General features: G+C 32.5%; 1 protein-coding gene and 1 non-coding gene across 2 annotated transcripts in view; one reads left to right on the top strand and one right to left on the bottom strand.

Moving 5' to 3' along the window:
* Nucleotides 1-20,768, top strand: part of LOC108907727 — a 59,257-nt gene that overhangs the window by 37,474 nt on the left and 1,015 nt on the right. Inside the window, exon 3 of the mRNA XM_018711526.1 lies at nucleotides 6,994-7,160. Within this exon, the coding sequence (XP_018567042.1) occupies nucleotides 6,994-7,160 (167 nt within the window). The remainder of the gene's footprint in view (nucleotides 1-6,993; nucleotides 7,161-20,768) is intronic.
* Nucleotides 1,523-1,596, bottom strand: Trnai-aau. The gene has a single exon. It is a non-coding gene; the product is annotated as a tRNA-Ile (tRNA).

Raw genomic sequence — 20,768 nt, forward strand, 5'->3', positions numbered from 1 at the left:
CTCAAATATTTATTTAGTTTTTTGTTTATTTTTGCTAAAATATATTTTTTGAGATAAAGATCTCCTTGACTAGGCACTATGTGCCTTTTCAGATATACAGTGTGTCTAAGATAAGGATGGGATAGCATTAGGATCTAGGAAACGGTAAGAGATACGGGGTGGCTCAAATTAGAAAAAACTTGTATTTTTTTATACATAACAATATGCCGTTTAGAAAGTTTTAAATTTCCGGATAGTTCCGGAGATATTCGGAAAAACCAGAAATTTTTCAAAATCGTTTTATTTTTTTTCTGGTTTTAATTGAAAACAAAACGAATTTTAAAATAAATTGCATATATTTACATTACCACTTTTATCGCTCTGTCCAATGGCGTCAATATTTTTGCAATCCGACGTTTCGTCTTCGAAGGGCCATCATCAGGTTAATTTTTCTAAATACATCGCTGCTATTTTTATCTAAAGTCATTTTTCTTTCTGAATTAGATGATATTACTATTCTAATCGCTTAAAAAGGTTTTTAGCTTGTTTTAGCTATCATTTAAAATTTTTCCTGAGTGGGGCTCTGAACGGTTTCAAAACATCGATTGGACTTGGTAGTCATCACAGTATAAAAGTCAATTTTTTTAACTACTATTAGCAATACTAATTAGAAATAATGAAACATTTCATAAATTCGTATTATTTTTTTATTAGGTACAACTTTTTAAATTATTGATAAAAAAAATGTTGGATATTTCGTGATGTATTGACTTTTATGCTGTTATCACTTTCTCCAATAGATATTTTGAAAGCGTTCAGAGCCGTACTCAGGAAAAATTTTAAATGATATCTAGAACAAGCTAAAAACCTTTTAAAAACGCGATTACAATGGTAATATCATTTAATTCAGAATTAATAATGACTAGATTTTGTCAAGAAAAAATAGCAGCGACGTATTTAAAAAAATTAACCTGATGATGGCCCCTCGAAGACGAAACGTCGGATTGCAAAAATATTTACGCCATTGGACAGAGCGATAAAAGTGGCAATGTAAATATGCAATTTATTTTAAAATTCGTTGTCAAATAAAATAAAAACTATTTTGCAAAATTTCGGATTTTTCCGGATATCTCCGGAACTACCTGGAATTTTAAAACATTCTAAACGGCATATTATTTAGTTTAAAAAAAAACTACTTTTTCCAATTTGAGCCGTTTCCTAGATCCTTATGCTGTCCTATCCCTTATCCTGGACACTGTATAAGGCACAATCTAAGTTTCAAAATACAAAGAAATTGAGAGCAAAGTAAAGTTACTTTGCTCTCAATTTCTTTGTATCACTTACAAGTAGTAATTTATAAGATCTTAAAATTAATACAACTTTATTTATTAGAATGTATTTAAAATGTTTAGGATGGTGTTGATTTAATCGAAGAAAGAACTAAAAATGAATACATTTTTCTGTGAATTTGAAAAAACTTATTTGAATATAATGTTCGTTAAGTACCATAATAAATTTGATATTGATTTATTAAAAAAAAAGATGGCCCATGGGGGGATCGAACCCACGACCTTCGCGTTATTAGCACGACGCTCTAACCAACTGAGCTAATGGGCCACATGGTAGCATAGAAGGAAAACGTGTACTTATGATATACGTATACTATTTTAAATTTCAAATAGATGCAGAAAAATTATTTTACCATTGTTACTGTGAAAAACAACCACTTCATTGTTCCGACTGGCATTGAATTACAACCTCAACATCTAGTAAATGTTAATCCATCACAAGAGATACATCGGTTTGAAGATATGATGGTGGTGTAGTTCAGTGCTTGTCGGCGCAAGTAGTCTTTAGAGTGGTTTTTCCCACAATGCCATTAGTTAAATATTTTATTTCGCTTACTGCGATACTACTCATGCTTTCACAGTACCTATAGTTGTGTAGATCGCTTCGTGTCAATTTATGACATATGTCATATAACTTCGAGTATAACTTTACAATTTTCTAAAAAAAATATTCACCCAGTTTTGATCTACATTTATTCCACAATTTAAATAGTGATCTAATAAATTATTAATATTCAAATTTCTCTACAGTGTCCTTCATAAGTTCAGATTTCCAATTCTTGATATTTGTTTGAGATGAGTGTTTACCTGTAATGCTATTGTTTTTCATTGTTCTAGCAATGTCGTTGTCTTTACGTACTTGATACAGCAAATATTTTAGAAAGAATTATAGCGAAAGTATTTCCCATTCCCATTATTCGCCGCGCCTATTGATAAAAATATTTACAAATACAATCTGTAACAGATAGGTAAATCAAAGAGATATCGAAAAAAAAACATGTTATTTTCATTCAATGTAAAATGAAAGAAAGTTTCGATATTTTCATATATATATAAAAATAGCATAGTATTGCACCACGTCCTTTAAAGATAAAAAATGATGCAACTAAACGCATAAACGTATATCTAAAGTATACATGAATATGAACTTTTTTTTACCGAATTTTGATTGTCTTTATAAACATCAAATAAGGTATATCTACTAACAATATACCTAATTTCGCATACAGGGCACTATAAATTACATAAGCCAAACTTATCTAGTGATATAACCAAGGACATTTAAATAAAGGGGACTATGCATGTCACAGTCTATCTCATATGTTGGGTGAAGTTAGACAAGGGGAAAGCAGAGGGCTTTATTTTCATCCAACTGACGCGCGCGATTACATCTCCAATGTCGTACATTTTGGATGGGTCAAAATAAAATATTTTACAGTCCTAAGTCAATATATTTCAACAGCTACTCAGTATTTTTATAATAAATATATATAATATTTTTATAACTTCTTGGAATCCCAATAATTGTAACCATTTCTTTCTTGTTGCACCATCCCCAAGCATCCTAACACATTTCACTTTTAGAATACTGAGGCAAATTTTCAGTGAGACATAAAAATATATTCCCAAAGGAGAACATCAAATGGTTGAATGAATGCAACTTTCAGTTATCTTCGGTATTTTTATGTATAAGTGAACCACCACCATATTTTTGCTGTTGTATTTATTCAGTTTTTATGCACGTGCATTTAGTAAAATTGTAAATATATTTTTTGAAAAGGTTTTTGTCGTAGAGGAAAATGAAAATGATGAATGATTAAAATTTGTAATGTTGGGTATAAGGGATAACATTGAAATACCTATAAATATATTAAATATAAATAATGTCTGTAACTTATTTGTGGTGCAGCATTTTCCTTTGATTTTAATGGCCAAACGTGGTTCAAATTATTGTTTTCTTACTATTTCAGCAAAAATTTAAAAAAAATACCAAGTCAGTTTTATAAAATTTTACCGTTATTCAAATAAAAGTTACCCACACGCACGACAATGGCCACAGTTGCATATACATTCCAAAGTCACCTTCAAGCACGCTTACCTGTGGAAGGATAGCTGATGTGGATGTTTATAATCCAATTTCTTACAAATTCTGCACTGTCTAACCATATTCACACCTTAAAAGTTTATCCAAAATACATGTATAAACACTAATCACGTTTCACTTACTAAAATCACAACTATTTTCTAACAAGAGACGCCATATTCTGCCAACCAAGGCAGAACGAACGAGGAATACGCTGCAAATTATTGCGTAGTTGCCAAGTCTTCAAACATGACAAATATGAAAAATGAAAAATAGTTTAATATGTACAGAATTTAACAATATTGTATGCATAACTTAATAATACTATCCTATAATAATAATTGTGATGAAAATTTCGATAAAAATGTTAAGTACATTTCCAGTATAATTATACAGCTGACAACAATGATACAATTAGACTGTGAATTGACCAGGCTTCATCTAGAAATGTAAATAAATAAGTCCCCTTTATTTAAATGTCCTTGGATATAACTATTCAAAATAAGAAAAAAGCTACTCATGAACATAGATTGGTAAATGCTTATTGTTAGTTCTCCAGCTACAGGTTATTAAATTTGATATTCCTGCGAATTTCCTGCGAATTTCAACTTTAATTTTTCAATATATTGAAAAAGACGACTGAAGACAAATAAATATATGAAAATTTACGTTTATTCTATTATCCTTTAAGGCCAGCATTTTATAGACAAGAAATCGCACTTTAGAAGATTTCTTGGAATTTTAATTAAAATTCCATCAATTTTAATTACAATATCCGTACCTAATTATTTATTTTGACCATTTTATTTATTAACTAAATTCCAGATACTTCTAGATTTATTATTGAATTTATTAGCTATTAGTGACTAGTAAAATAAAATCACCTTTACATTTATCTATCTGTGCCGTATAGTGCAACTTTGCCCTTCGGTATTAACGTCGATTAGGTATCTCTTTGCATTGTATTCTTATGCAGGATGTTTCTCAAGTAGAGGTAAAAAATCCAGGGGCGTATTATGTGCCTAAAAATTAGTTATTTTTTTTTGTTATATAAATGTGGGATCTTAGGACAAACATTGTCCAGCTACAGCGTGTCAAAAATTAAAATAAAAACCAGTTTTTAATTTTTAATTTCTAAACAGTTTGAGATAATTTAACCAAATTAGGTGTGCATATTTATTATGATAGTATGTATGAAACAGAAAATTACTAGTTTTAGAAACTTACCAGTGGCGGAGGTGTGGGTATCATCGATCATTATTTGCCAAAAGAAATATATCACCGTGTATAATATTACAAATAAAATAGGTCATCATATGCGCTATTGTATTATCTTCACTTTTTGTTTCTTTACACTTTTTTGTATTCCAAACCGATTAACAATAAAATTTATTTATTTGATTACGTGCATTTTTACGCAGTTACTTAATTTAATTAAACACATATCTTAGGGAAGCCATGCAAAACAATAATAATAAGAAGCCGTTCTTATTTAATATTGTGTATTGTCACATTAAGCTTATTTTTTAAAAAGGTGCATATTCAAATGCTGAAATGGTCAATATGGTTTACATTTATGGCCTTGCAGATGGAAATGGTACTGAGACTGGGCGAATTTATATGGAAAGACAACTTCAAATCCAAGAATGTTCATAAATATTTTTTGACTTCAGAGAGGTCCAGTTCTTGGAAGACGTTTGACTGTTAGAACTCCTGAGTTGAAAGAAGCTATTCAACACGAAATTGACCCAAATACTAGTATTAGGAAGATCGCTGCAAATTTAATGTGAATCATAAATTAGTTTGGTACGTTCTGAAGCATCAACTGTTATACCCGTATCACATACAAAGGGTTTAAGCCTTACTGCCGCCAGACTATTCTGCTCGCCTACAATTTTACCACTGAATTTTGCAAAAAATTGAACAAAATGTTGACTTTACCGGTGGCATATTGTTTACCGACAAGGTTAATTTTTCCAGAGATGCTATAATGAACTTCCACAATAAACACGTTTGGTCTGATGAAAATCCTCATGCCATAATGCAATCACGATTTCAACATCAGTTTTCTTTGAATGTATTGGAAATTTTCTTGTTGAGCGTTACTTTTTACCAAGAACTTTAACCGGTGCCTCCTACAGACATTTTCTTGAAAACGTTTTACCTGAACTAGGTACTTGGCAATGCGCTAAGAGAAATAATGTGGTTTATGCACGACTGGGCTCCCCCACATTTTAGTATAACTGCTCGTGAATTTTTAAATGAAAGATTTGGTAATAACGTGATTGAACGAGGCACTCAAGAACTATGTCAAGTTTGACCACCCAGATCACCCGATATGAACCCTATTGATTTTTTTGTTCACATTGAATCTGAGGAGCACTTACGTCAACAAATTATAGCTGGTTGCGATGCGATCAGAGCTACTCCTGGAATTTTTGCACGTGTTCGATCTGCAATTTCAAGAAGATCTGAAACATGTATTTTGGCTGAAGGTGGCCATTTCCAACATTTATTAATTAATTATTTTGTTATTTTTTTAAGTAATGTAATGAGTATCGTAAAAATGTATTAGATCTAATAAATCAATTTTGTTGTTAATCGGTTTGGAATACAAAAAAGTGTAAAGAAACAAAAAGTGAAGATAATAGAATGGCGCATATGACGCCCTATTTTATTTGTGGATGATATACTTTCTTTTCGCAAATAATGATCGATGATATCCACGCCTCCGCCACTGGTAAGTTTCTAAAGCTGGTAATTTTTTGTTTCATACTTAGTTTATACCAAATATGCACAACGAATTTGGTTAAATTATCTCTAGCGGTTTAGAAACTAAAAATTAAAAATTGATTTTTTAAAATTTTTGACGCGCTACAGCTGGACAATGGCTGTCCTAAAACCCCACATTTATATAGCAAAAAACCCTTATTCTTGGCCACAGACTACGCCTCTGGATTTTCACCTCTATTTAACAAACGCCCTGTATATTCTCTATAAAATTAAGCGCCAGATTATATAAATTGTCAGAAAAAATAAACAGCAGATATCTAATTATATCATATTATCTATATAGATAGATTTTAGCAAGCGTTTAGAACGAAAAAAGAGATTTTTAAATAATTTTAACAATAAATCCTGATAAAGTGAAATATTGTAAATATAGGTGTTATATAGATAAATATTTAAACATTAAACTTGCCGTTTTGGAACACACTGTAATAAAGATACGAGTTACTATACAAAGATGGTATCTCGCCTATTGAGAAACATATTTTGAATGGAACATTGCCTGATAAAAATTATCATCAACAAAACATTCTGACAACTCAAGTAGGTATTCGTCATACTATGAACTAGTGAACCCGGAATAACCTTTAGAAAGTATTATCTTACATTGAAAATTAATTCCTAGAAAATAACGGAGTTTGGGAAATACCAGCCACAGTACGATTTCTTTGTTTACTTTTATTCTTATCGAATTACATTGACTGACAGGACTGTACTTTATGAAGAAGAAACTGTCAGTTTTTACTGTAGTCACGATTTTTTTTTCGGAATTAACCACTAAATATGTTTCAGCGATAAGAAGAACAAACACTTCCTAGACGACTTCGACTTCGCCTACTTCGGAGGAGATAATTCAGGTCTCTCCAAGTTCGTCCAAGGAGGTGGTGAAAACGAAAGTGGAGATGGCAAGTCCCAGAGCTACGAAACTAATGAAAGCTACGAAAGCGGCGGCAGCGGAAGTAAGTAATTTACTTATCTCTAGGTACATATTGGTTACGAAAATACAAACGAGAGTGCTGCAGTGCCCTTTAGTTACTCTTCAGCTTTTTCCCCTCATTCCACAATTTGTAATTTTTACATTGGAAAACCATTTTATTTATTTATCCACAATCACCTTATAATCGGATTTTTTTTCACACATATGAACCGTCTAAACTGATATTTTATCAACTAGTGGAATAAAGTAGCTTCATTTCACTAGTAGAATAATAACAAATAATGAACTTATAATAAATCAAAATTTAATTATTAACATTAACATTTACATTTATAGTAATAGACATTTCGCTTTTTGTTTTATCACATTTAACTTCCTTTCCGTTAATAATAGCCCTTGTAGCATTGTTGCGATCATTTTCGGAACGCATAATGTCTGCCGAAGTTTGTGAAGAATTTAGATTTTCCTTGCAATATCAAGTTTGTTAGATATAGACTCCTCAATATAACTTTCTGCTACAGAGGAGCTCTTCCATCCACTATGCTGTAAGATCAGCATCTTTATTGGCCAATATAAGTTGTTGAAGTGTCTCATACAATGGCCAGTATATGCTTCTGGATTTGCGATATTTTTTGAGGGTACCTTCACCAATGTGTTGATTCCAACAGGCTGAGAAGTACATTTTTTATTGATGTGTCTTGTAATGCCCGTCTTGGTGTCAGGTATTGAAACAAGTAAATAACTGTCAACGTCCTGTACGTCAGTAATTTTGAAATTTGTCAATTCGCAGCATCGATAGGCACCAGAAACCTCTGCAATGCTGCAGCGTTCTTTGTTTTGTATTCTCTCTATTCACTCTTCAAATAAGCAGTAAGGTTGTTATATTTTCCAACATTTATATTTTTGTAGACCTTTATAGTAGCCTTCAAAATCGAATAATTCGACCACATAGATGAAATTGCATATTTTTTCTTCAAATTTAAAAAAATACTCTCCGTTTTTCCCTCCATTCGTTAAATTTGGCGAACACTTTTTCGTAATGTTCCCTGGATTTCGCTGGCAATAAATGGAAAATTGCTTCTTGAGCTTCTTCAAAAACAGCCTCAGGAACATAATTACTTTATTGCATTTTTACCAAATTCAGATAGAACGATTTATTATATAATTGATAATAAACAACGTACCATAGCTACCAGTAGGTGTAACAAAACCTACACGTTTCATTGAATACTAGTAAGAGATATTAAGTCGTGCGAATATTTTTTTATTAAAATCCAATAATTCTGACTTTATAAATATAGGGTGTTTCTAAAATAGGGAATTTCTGCTACGTTTATCTCATTAAAATAAGCCAAAAAGTTCCTATTAACATGTGCCCTACGCACCCTTAGGAAGTTATATGCCCTTAAAAGGGCTCAAACAAAACTGTTTTTTTTTTTCAAATAAATTGCAGTTATGATCATTTAATAAATAATTTAGGACATAAACTAAGACTATTTAAATTTAGAGTTACACTTACTAATTAATGAACTAGTTACTACTGCAGACTATAATAGCTAAATGTGAAATAGAAAATAATGGGATTAAAATTAGTAATAATAAGTTAAATTACAAGAACTGCTCGAAGTGACTACCTTGCATTTCGATGCATAATCTAGCTCGACGCTTCAATGATTTGCGAACTCTTTGGAAAATTCTAGGTGTTTGCCCTATTTCCATGCACGCGGTTTCAATTTCGTCCCGTAGTTGCTGAATGGTCTCAATTGGAATTTTATAAACCTTTGCCTTACGTTGACCCCGCAAAAAATAGTCCAGGGGGTTAAGATCAAGGGAACGTGGAGGCCAGGGAACAGGACCTTCTAGGCCTATTCATTTTTCTCCATACAACTCATTTAAGTGTTGTCTTACATTATGTAGGTAATGAGGTGGCGCCCCGTCCTGCATAAACCAAATGCTTTGGCGTTCAATTAAAAGGACATCTTCCAAAAGTCCTGGCAAGACGTTAACTAAAAAATTGTAATAATCCTCACCATTCGATCGATTAGGCAACACAAACGGTCCGATTAGCCGATCGTCCAAACGTTGACGGAAAACCGAATTTGATGTCTGAACTGGAATATGCTGTGTGGGTTTTTATCAGCCCATTCATGAGCGTTATGAAAGCTTGCCTCATCCGTAAACAAAATAAGAGATGCAAAATTCGGAATCCGCCTCGATTTTCGCAAAAACTATTGGCAGAGCTGCCGACGTGATTCGTAGTCATTCGGATTTAAAGCTTGAACACGCTGAATATGAAAAGGATGAAGTAGTTGTTCGCAAAGAATTCGCCAAACTACGGAAAAACTTATGTTATGCATACGTGCGACACTTCTTACACTAACCATTGGATTGTCCTGCACAGCTCTCAATACATTTTCTTCCATCACCGGTGTTCTTACAAATCTGTCTCTGCCACGATCATTTACTCTTGGTTGGAACGAACCATTTTCTCTTAAACGTTGATGGATCCTCTGAAATACCTGTCGAGAAGGAAGTCTTCTATTCGGGTATGCTGCCGCATACAGACGCCTCGCTTCTGATGCATTTCCAGCTGCACGGCCGTAGATAAAGTGCATATTTGCCATTTCCGTGTTTGAATATGACTCCATTTTATGAGTTGCAATAATGTTGTATACTTAAATTTTCCACTCACCACTTTTACTAATTAAACACTGCAAAGCTCAATGGACAGTTTATCAATAACTTAAATTGTTAAGCGTTGTGGCAACGTCAGTCTTTTATTTGCCATGGTAAACAGATTTTTGTAATTTTTGGCCTAATAACTTAAAGAGCAGAGTAATTTTCAAACTCATTTTACTCGAAAACCATTGGAAATATCGATTTGGACAAAGATAATATTTTTTTACGTAAAATTGTTAAGATTTTATACTTAAATCTGTAGAAAAAATTGTAAAAAAATTGAAATAAAAAAAATTACGGGCCGAAAACCCACTTCACCAACCTAAATGGGACGCATATGATTGGCATGTCGAAAAACGGAGTAGCCCATGTTATTTAACGTAAAAAGTTATGTAAGACCCATAATTTTGTTTCTATTTATTTGCGACCGTTTTGTCAATAACAGAAAAAAAATACAGTTTTGTTTGAGCCCTTTTAAGGGCATATAACTTCTTAAGGGTGCCTTTTAGGGCACATGTTAATAAGAACTTGTTGGCTTATTTTAATGAGTTATAAACGCAGCAGAAGTTTGGAACCCTATTTTAGAAACACCCTGTATGACTGTGATGTGATTATGGATAAAACGTTATATTGCATTCGTGTTTTAATTGCTTTTTATCCACTTAAGAACATTGTTGCGTGTATAAAATTCTACTTAAAACACTTACAATAAATAACTATTATTTATTTAGATATTACAATACCCAAAGAACAAAGTCCCAATTACAAGATAAGATAGAACAGAAAACCTTAAGAATATTAAAAAAAGACAACTAACACTAAATATAAAGACATAGGTACTAATACAAGATACAGCAATCAAAATATAAAATCGAGACTTAAAAGAACTTAAGTATAAACAATAACAGACAAACAAATCAAATAAGCTAAATAACATACACAGGACTAGGATAACATTTACTAAACAAACATTTTTTTATGTTATTCATAGAATGAAAAAACATATCAAATCGATCTTCATACTTTCGATAATTGGAAATTATTTGTTATAGGGGAATGCATTAGTAAATTTGTACCTACACAAGACTAGGATAATATTTACTAAACAAACATTTTTTATGCTATTCATAGAATGAAAAAATATGCATTAGTACATTTGTACGAGATGTGGATAATTGTAGAGCAGAGTTAAATCTAAAATTAAGTCTAGGAACATGATATAAAATCTTTGAAACTAACGAATCTGCAATATTTGAAAACACAATTCCGCTATGACAGAGGCTGTTAAAATTAAAACAAGAAAGCAATAGTTCTTAAAGTGTACCACGAGCAGGATAAATCCCATAACTAACAAAATGAACAGTCTTTAAGTATAGTCGTTGTACTTTCTCCAATTGGATATTATAAACATTACAAATGGGACTTCAAACAGTCGATGCATATTCGAGTTTACAACGCACAAATGCTACATACAATATATTTAGAATCTTTACGTTCTGAAAACCCTTCGAATTACGTAAAATAAATACATGTTTTAAAGCAGATTTGGTTATTAAACTAATATGCTCATCAAACGATAATCTAGTATCAAATGTAACAACAAGGTCAGTAAATTGCTTAACTTTGTTTAGAAAAGATTGACCAATTTTATAATAAAAATTTAGAGTAGCTTTGCGTCGCTGTAGGACATAATTTTACGTTTGCTGACATTCAGAGGTAGATTATTATTTCAACACCAACTATACGAGCTGTCAAGATTATCTTGGAATCTAGTACAATCAGTATTAGATTTAACTTCCAAGAACGACATAAGGTCATCCGCATAAAGTAAATAATTGACCTCAAGGCATTCAGTTAGGCCATTTATAAAAATAACAGCAGTGGCCCCAGGATTGACCCTTGCGGAACTCCTTAAGATTGCTAGAATTTAAATTATTGAAATCCACGGTATCTGTTACTGAAATAAAATTTAAACAGAGATAACGGAGTAGGGGAGATACCACATGATTCTAAATTCAATGTCAGTAAATTATGATCAAAATCAATTTACCTACTTACTCTTCTTTGCTATTTTTATTTCTTATATTTTTCTTCTTTGGTATTACTTCTGTTAAATGTTTCGTATCTGCTCCATACACAGGAAACATTTTGGTCAATAAATCTACAAAGAAATAAAAAAATATCGTAAAATCGAAATAATTTCAGTCAAGACGAAGGCTTGGAGCTAACTGGAATTTGAAAGTGACTCATACCTAGAAAATCATGAACCAGTACGTCACAAGCCAGTGACTTCACAACTTGAATCGAAAAGTCATAAATCAAAACACACAGCAAGTATAAACATCAACCAGAGGATTTAATATGAAGAAGTCGTTAAAATTTCAAATAAATCTACAACGACAGTAATTGATAACAGCTGCGGAATCTTGCACACCAAAATAATAAGACTTCAGACATTAACTAAAAACTGTTCAGTATTAGGCTAAAATGCAGAATTGGAAAATACAAAAGAATAATTACTTTTTTAAAATAGTGCAATAGTATGAACAAAACAGATTCCATTGTTTTATTGGAAAAATGTATTTTTCAAAAAATAATTAAATCTTTGTCTTCTACATCATGGATCGTTATCTTTAGTAGGTAGCTTATCTCTTCCACAAACACCAATTATTAAAATTATCTGAAAAGTCGTCCAAAATTAGTTAAATCGATCGATCTATAATAATTTGAATGACCTACCTTTTCTAGCAGCAATCGATTATTAGGTGTTTCTTGTAAAATTCTCTCAATTTCCTCTTTCGTTAGAATTCTTGACTTTTTTGGAGGGTATTCAACTGTTTGCTTTTCAAATATGACATTAGTTTTGGAAATTTTCTTATATTTACATTTTTTCAGTGTACTTTTCAATATGGAATATGCTGACCATAATGTCGAACGTTTAATTTTATTAATTTTATGTTCGAAATATGCCAGTAATATCGCTTCAGACACTTTTTAAATTTTCTTGGAACTACACCACCCTTTGAATTCGTTGTAGGCAATCTCGTACTGTCTCGACGATTTTAATTATGAAACTGTACTTTGTGCCGCTTCCAATACTTCCCCTGGTAAATGCTCGTCTTCACTTTTGGAGCTCATTTTGAATTAAAACTTTTAAAATACGAATTACAATATATAATTCGGACACTACTTTTTCAAACAACTAATATTTATTGTTTGTTAGGTTACTATCGTTATGATAGTTACCGCGCCTAAACCGTCTTGATTCAAACACGGTACAAACGATTTCAAATACAGAGTATCCCGTTCATGTTTCAAAAAAACTTGTGTGCATGTTCCTCATGGAAAAATAATAGTGGTAGTTCATGTAACGTTTTTTTCTTATACGCCCTGTTTTCGAGATACAGTGTGTTGAAGTTGTTATCCAAATGGTTTTCCTTAATTATCTTTATATCGGCTAAAGATAAAAATGTCAAAATTTGTACACGAATAAACATCAACTGTGCGTTAAGAATAATGTGCAAACGGTTTCATTCTGAAAAGCAGTGTCGCCGATACAGGTAATTGGAGGGGTACAAGCGAAAAAAAATATATTAAAATTCAAAATTTATAACATTTCTAAACGGTTCTGTAAACTCTAAAGCATACTACAAAAAAAAGTTATACTTGTCGAAATTCGGTAGCATGTATCATTTTCGAGAAAACAATTATTAATTTTGAAACATTTAGTAAATTTCAAGACAATTGTTCTCCAGTTTTTAAATAAATAAAATAATAATAACGATTTTATATTACGAAGATGCGTGTGTGCTTAAATTTTAGCTCGAAATTTTAGTCCATTGAAATGTTACATTTTTTTGGGCTTAGCGTGCAAAAGTCAGAGCACGCAATTATATTTTTCGGATGTCCAGAGGGGGTTAGTGTAAAGTTAAATCCATGTTTGTAGGGTCGCAACCCTTGTGCCTCGGCCCCCATTTTGTAAAAAGAGCTGCGAATGGTTTTTATTCTACTACTTACTATATCGGGCATACTATTCGTCGCACAATTTGTAAAAACATTTTTTATTGCAAATTAAATTCTCTACAACTTCGGTTCCGTAACTTTTAGTCGTAGAACCAAAAATAACAAAATTATAATGAAAATAGATAAAAATTTGGGAACAAATTTTCTTTTGGTCGTTACAACTTTTTTTCTGGTCATTTTACAAAAAAATTACATCAGAGCATTTTGTTAGAGGGGTTTTCAAGGAATAATTTCCATTAGAAACTTTTTTCAAATTTTATTTATTTATTAGGGTTTTACAGCGATGCGAAACTTACACTATCCTCCAGTACTAGTTATTAATATGAATGATTATGCATAGTTTTCTCTCATCTTTCCACTATTTTTATAAAAAACATTTTTATGATTGACATTGCAATGTTGTTAATTAGTTAATGACTCTTTTCCCCACCCACTACATGGTAGAGGCTGGTGGCGTTTTTTTTTACGTCGTATCCCTAGTAGGCAGAATCCACGGACATTTTCTAGCTGACATAATAATTATTGTAATTAAAAAAAATATAGAAATATTTTTCCAAATCCAATGTGTCCTCAGTCTCTTTGATGGGCTAAGCTGCGATTCAGGATCTGGTTGAGCTTCCGATATTGAATTGTTGAGGGAAGATGGAGAATGAAGTGGCGTCATTGTTGGCATGTCATCTTCAAAATCGTTCTCCTCCATCAATTTTGACATCTCCATTATGTTGCTGCATGTCTCCCCAGAACAATTCAGGCACACTGCAGAACATTTGAGGCCTGCCTTCCGACATCCACACATTGCTCCACAGTTTCGTTTGCATCGGAAGAATATCAACTTTAGAAGCTCAGGGGGTGCTGGAGGTTTTGATCTTTGAACAGGCATCAATATTTGTCCATACTTTTTCCAGCCCCAGTCTTAAGAGTCGTTGTAATTCCCGAGTCACGACTGGACCTGATGATAGACTCGGATACTGTGCAAGCGGGCTGTGTCTTGTGTTGGAGGAAGTGAAGACAAACTAAATGTATTATTTGTCACTGACTTGGCGAATCGTTTATATCTAAGACTGTCAAGAGAATCATCATCTTTATTGCCACCATATAAAGAGATAAAAAAAACGTTCGCCAACGGCAGTGAGCAAAGTAGGGTCGACTCTCTCATTGAGGAATAACGCTGTTCCACTAGCTAACTCAGGACGTGTCTCCAGGGTTGTGAGAAATTTCATTTTACCGATGTTGTAAGCTGCTGAAGTCGTGTCACATCCTGAGAAGGCATGGAGAAACAACAGATTATCCGCAATGACGTCTCCGTACATAAAACTTGACGGACAATATAATTGTTCGGCTGTACGCCCTTTCGATGGTTTAAAAAAAAGTTTGTAATGGAAATTATTCCTTGAAAACCCCTCTATTAAAATGCCTTGATGTAATTTTTTTGTACAATGACCAGAAAAAAAGTTATAACGACCAAAAGAAAATTTATTCTCAAATTTTTATCTATTTTCGTTAATAACTTTGTTATTTTTGGTCTACGACTAAAATTTAATTTGCAACAAAAAATGTGTTTACAAATTTTCTGTACGACGAATAGTTTGCCCGATATAATAAGTAGTAGTAAAAAAAACCAATCGCAGCCCTTTTTACAAGATGGCGGCCGAAGCACTAGGGTTGCGACCCCACAAACATGGATTCAACTTTATACATCCAAAAAATAAAATTGCGTGCTCTGACTTTTGCAACCCCAAATGTAACTTTTCAATGAACTATTTAGTAATTATGAACCTCTTAAAACAGGAACTTAACTTTTAATCAAATTATAAATTTGAAAAATATGTAATTAAAGTACCAAAAAGATAATTCAGTAATTTTTAAACCCACAAGTACAAAACTAACTACAACATGTGCTCAAAATGTCCACCACGATTTTGGATACACGGCACCTTCCAATCCAATTTTCGCGCATACGCTTGAAAATACCTAAAAAAAAAGAAATAGTGCTAGGTACGCAAAAAACACTCAGATGCGGTCTAATTCCAGATACCAACTGAATTGTGTATTGCTGGACAGCTTAGTACCTCGTGTTAATAAACCGCCACGCGGCACTATAATTCATTTGGACTTAGGTATGGACAAAATTAAGTAGCGCCTCGTAGATTAAGGGAAAAATAATCACATTTCACCAAAACCCCATTTACACCCTCAAAATTGAACCCCAAAATTATAATTTTGGGAAAAAATTTACATTTTTTGCTCTCTCGTTTGAAATTATTTTTTTTCAAATGATACAAAACATTTTTTTTTATAGTTTTTTAGATGAGGAATAAGAATCCATTGCTTAAATAAATTGAGCTAAAAAAATTTAGAACCCTTAAATTTACGGATATTTCAGTTTATGATGTTTTTAGCTGTGATTTCCGCTGTTACGCATCGATTTGCTTGAAATTTGGATAGTAGATGGGGAATAGCTCAAAAAACAAAATACACCCTATGCTGATATATATTTTTACCCTGAGGGTGGTTTCTACCCCTTTGTAGGGGTTGAAAATAAATTTTGTTAAAATAACTCCGGGAATCTATAAAGTAACTAATTTCAAGCAAAAATTGTTGCATACAGTTTTTTTGATAAACCAATACTTTTTGGGTTATTTTCAATTGAAAACTTATTTTTTCATACAAAAACTATTATAAACAGAACTGAGATCATATCCCATAAAATATTACTAAAGTAGAGTAAAATACCTTTAATTTGGGTTTTTAAAGATATTTCTACCTGCTATAGAACGGAAGTTAAACATAACCGCAAATAACAGTTTCTTTTCAATATTTAGTTTGTTTATTGAATGATTATCGTGGTGTAAGAAAACAAGGCCAATAGACATCTATAAATATCTACACTTATATAATATTATTATTTATAGCATATTGTATTATATATTATATAATAAATAAAATATACAACACAAAGAACATTATCATGAAAAAAAAATTAGGATGTCTACAATATTATCTTAAAAAAAATCTTAAAAATAAAAAAAAATGAAAATATAAGTTTTCAATTGAAAAATTGAGTTTTTAATCGCAAATAACCCAAAAAGTATTGGTTTATCAAAAAAATTGTATGCAACAATTTTTGCTTGAAATTAGTTGCTTTATCGATTCCCGGAGTTATTTTAACAAAATTTATTTTCAACCCCTACAAAGGGGTAGAAACCACCCTCAGGGTAAAAATATATATCAGCATAGGGTGTATTTTATTTTTTGAGCTATTCCCTACCTACTATCAAAATTTCAAGCAAATCGATGCATAACAGCGGAAATCACAGCTAAAAACATCATAAACTGAAATATCCGTAAATTTAAGGGTTCTCAATTTTTTTTAGCTGAATTTAAACAATGGATTCTTATTCCTCATCTCAAACACTATAAAAAAAATGTTTTGTATAATTTGAAAAAAAAATAATTTCAAACGAGAGAGAAAAAATGTAAATTTTTTCCCAAAATTATAATTTTGGGGTTCAATTTTGAGGGTGTAAATGGGGTTTTGGTGAAATGTGATTATTTTTCCCTTAATCTGTTCTACTTAAGCTTTAAAACGATATTTTTTTATATCTTTTTTCCACGAGGCGCTACTTAATTTTGTCCATACCTAAGTCCAAATGAATTATAGTGCGCCGTTGCCATATTAAAATTAAGGCAGGCAAACTTCTAACATCCCGTATAAAGAGGGCAACATTATGAACAAAACAGACTTCATTGTTTTGTTAAAGAAATGACTTAGGTGTCAACTGAGAAGGAAATGAAATAGAAATTGGCCTTCGCATGGAAATAAAACTGGCGTATATACGGACAAGCCTCATTGTCCATGGAAGTATAACCATCTTACACAATTCCAAACAGAAAATCTATATAAGTCCTCACAAAACGTGTTTTATTGTACTCGGCGGCATTGTACATTGTATATAAATGGGACATCATCAATTCAATATCCCAGGAACGTATTCAAATTAAACTAGGGCGCTGCCTGGTTGTGACATTTCCAGTAATAGATTTACGTCAAGTCCGCTATTAATGGAAATTATGTTGTACGTCGCCAATAAACATTTGAATGTTAGACAAAGGCGGCTGCAACACGTCGCTGAAAGAACAGTGGACTGTGCACTGCAGCGGAGTGGTTTAATATGTCCGGTAAATCCCAGCATCAATCCGGTACCAGCGATTGAGTGTTTTCCATTTGTAATGAACAAAAAATATTGTTGCAAAGGTTTGGAGAAATTATCTCCTATTCCCGCTTCTAATGGCTGTAACATCACTTTGGACAAAGATCGACACGAAATTCAACCACTAATTACACATTTTAAGGATCCCATATAACACATCTCCATAAAAAAGAAAGTTTTGTGCAAAAGACCATAATACAATATTTCTATGTATTTTTGAGCCGCTGAATACGAATCCAAAGTCAGATGTGGCCCGTAAGTTCACAAATCCTTCCTAACCTTAAAAAAGCTTAAATATCCACAAAATTCATAAATTAGCTTCCATGATCCAGGCCTGATTTAACAGCGACAATTTCCTAACCGGAAAAAATAGCTTCAAGTCGCTAATATTCTCAAATTTTAGAATGATAAGGATTACAGACATCCACAAAAAAAGAAAAGTGATCTGTTTAAAAATCTAGATCCTTATGTATCTTCTACCATTATGTATTTTGACCACTGGCTAGGGCTATATCGCCCTCCCCCCTCCCACCAGTTTTTAAATCACCAAAAGACCAATCTTAAATACAGAAAATCACACTCCAAGGGGGTATAGCATTTGGAACAATTGTAAAAAGAGAATGGAAGTTACTGCAGGAAAATGTCTATATGTATTTTAACGTATTGAATGGGATATTCTTTTTCTTTTCTGGAGTTTTTGGCTAGTTTTTCCCTTTTAGTCATCCAACAGATTAACATCCATTTCAAGTGTCAGCAAAGCTTCGAACAAATTCGGCAAAGTTTCGAGTTTCAGATGCCGATGAATAAATAACACCTTATAGAACAAAAAGTTTTGCTCTCTTGATTTTCGGTTTTAGCGTCATTATTGTATATACAGGGTGTTTCTAAACTATGGTGCCAAATGAATATGACAGATAGAAAATGTCATTTTGAGCAAAAAGTTTCATGTAAACATAGGTCCGAAAATGCATAATAAAAAAGTTACAGGGTGATAAAGGTACAGTTTGAGAAACAATTTTTCGCAATAACTTCTACAAAACTTAGGCAATTTAAATGAATCTTGGTGCAGTTTCTTAGACACTAAAATGCAACAATTTCGTGCAAAAACAATTTATTCCCATCGCCCAGGAGCGGAGAGCCGGGGTAGCACATAGGATTTTATTATGAAAAAAAAATTGTCCTTTGCATTTTCGGAAAATTGATCAAATTTTCTGAAAAATAAACTAATATGTCACAAAAAAGGTACTCTTGTTCAATGTCGCCAACATGAACCGTTCTCTTTAAAATTTGCAAAATTTATTGTCGTGCACCCGACAACAAGAATGCTGTAATCAAGAAGGCTATGCTTTATGTGGTAACTGGGTATGGATTTGGTTTGTAAATTTGTTATAACAAATAACATTTATTTTTAAATTACAACATAACAAAACTACTTACTACAAAAAAAAGTTATTTAAGCATATGTTGAAAGTGATCACCGTTAGCTCTAATACATGCTCTAACTCTTTTTAAGAAATGAAAGGGGAGCTTATTCAAAACTTCTTCATTCGTCTTTATTTCATTGAAAGTGTCCGTTATTCTTTGCCTTAAATGATCCTCGTCTTCTATTGGAATTTCATACACTTTAGATTTTGCGTATCCCCAAACAAAAAAATCTAAAGGAGTTAGATCTGGGCTTCTTGGTGGCCATGGCTGAGGAGCATCCCATCCACGACCAATCCATCTATTTGCAAAAATATTATTTAAATGTCGCCTTACTTGTCGAGAGTAGTGAGGAGGGGCCCCGTCTTGCATTAGCCACATATTTCTTCTGGTTTCCAAATCAAGGTCTTCCAAAACTTCAACAAAGTCGTTGTTCAAAAAATGTAAGTAATTTTCCCCATTCACATTTAGAGGAAGTTCAATTGGACCCAAAAGTTTATTGCCAATTATTCCCGCCCATAAATTGATTTTAATTTTGTATTGTGAATGTCGCACAACTGTTGCATTTGGATTTTCATCATTCCAGTGATGACTATTTCTTAAATTGAAAATGCCATTTTTTGTGAAACAACACTCATCAGTAAACAAAATACGTTTGGCGAACATCGCATCAACACGAACCTTTTCTGACATCCAGTTGCAAAATTGTAGTCGTTTTGGCAAATCTTCAGCAAGCAATTCTTGTACTTTAGTCATATGATATGGATGCAGTTGTTGTTCCCTAGCAATCCTCCATACCAAGGAATGTGGCATATTTTCGGCGAAAGCAATTCTTCTGGTGCTTAAAGTATCATCTTCTTCAAAACGTTGGAGAACACGCTCTTCAGCCCCTGGAGTTCGGATCGTTCTGGGACGGCCAGTGTCATAATGACTTTTTTTAAAAGTACCTGTTTCTCTAAGGCGCCGGTCGATGGACATAAACAATTTTCGAGAAGGTATTCTCCTATTTGGATAGGTTTGTTCATATAATCTACTTGCCATTCTTGTATTACAGTCACATTTTCCGTAAATTAAATGCATATCTGCAAGTTCTCCAAAGGTGTATTGTTCTGCCATAACAACTTTTAATGAGTAACGCCAGCTAAATTTTATGCTATCAAAACTTACAATTAACTTTTGACAGGAAAACTGAAAGGTTATTTTAAATTTCATGGCTACTATGATGACGAACTTCCATTGCTACCTCTATCTTGTCGGGTGCACGACAATAAATTTTGCAAATTTTAAAGAGAACG

Source organism: Anoplophora glabripennis, unplaced genomic scaffold (genome assembly GCF_000390285.2).
Source record: "Anoplophora glabripennis isolate ALB-LARVAE unplaced genomic scaffold, Agla_2.0 scaffold295, whole genome shotgun sequence".
NCBI classification, from domain to species: domain Eukaryota; kingdom Metazoa; phylum Arthropoda; class Insecta; order Coleoptera; family Cerambycidae; genus Anoplophora; species Anoplophora glabripennis.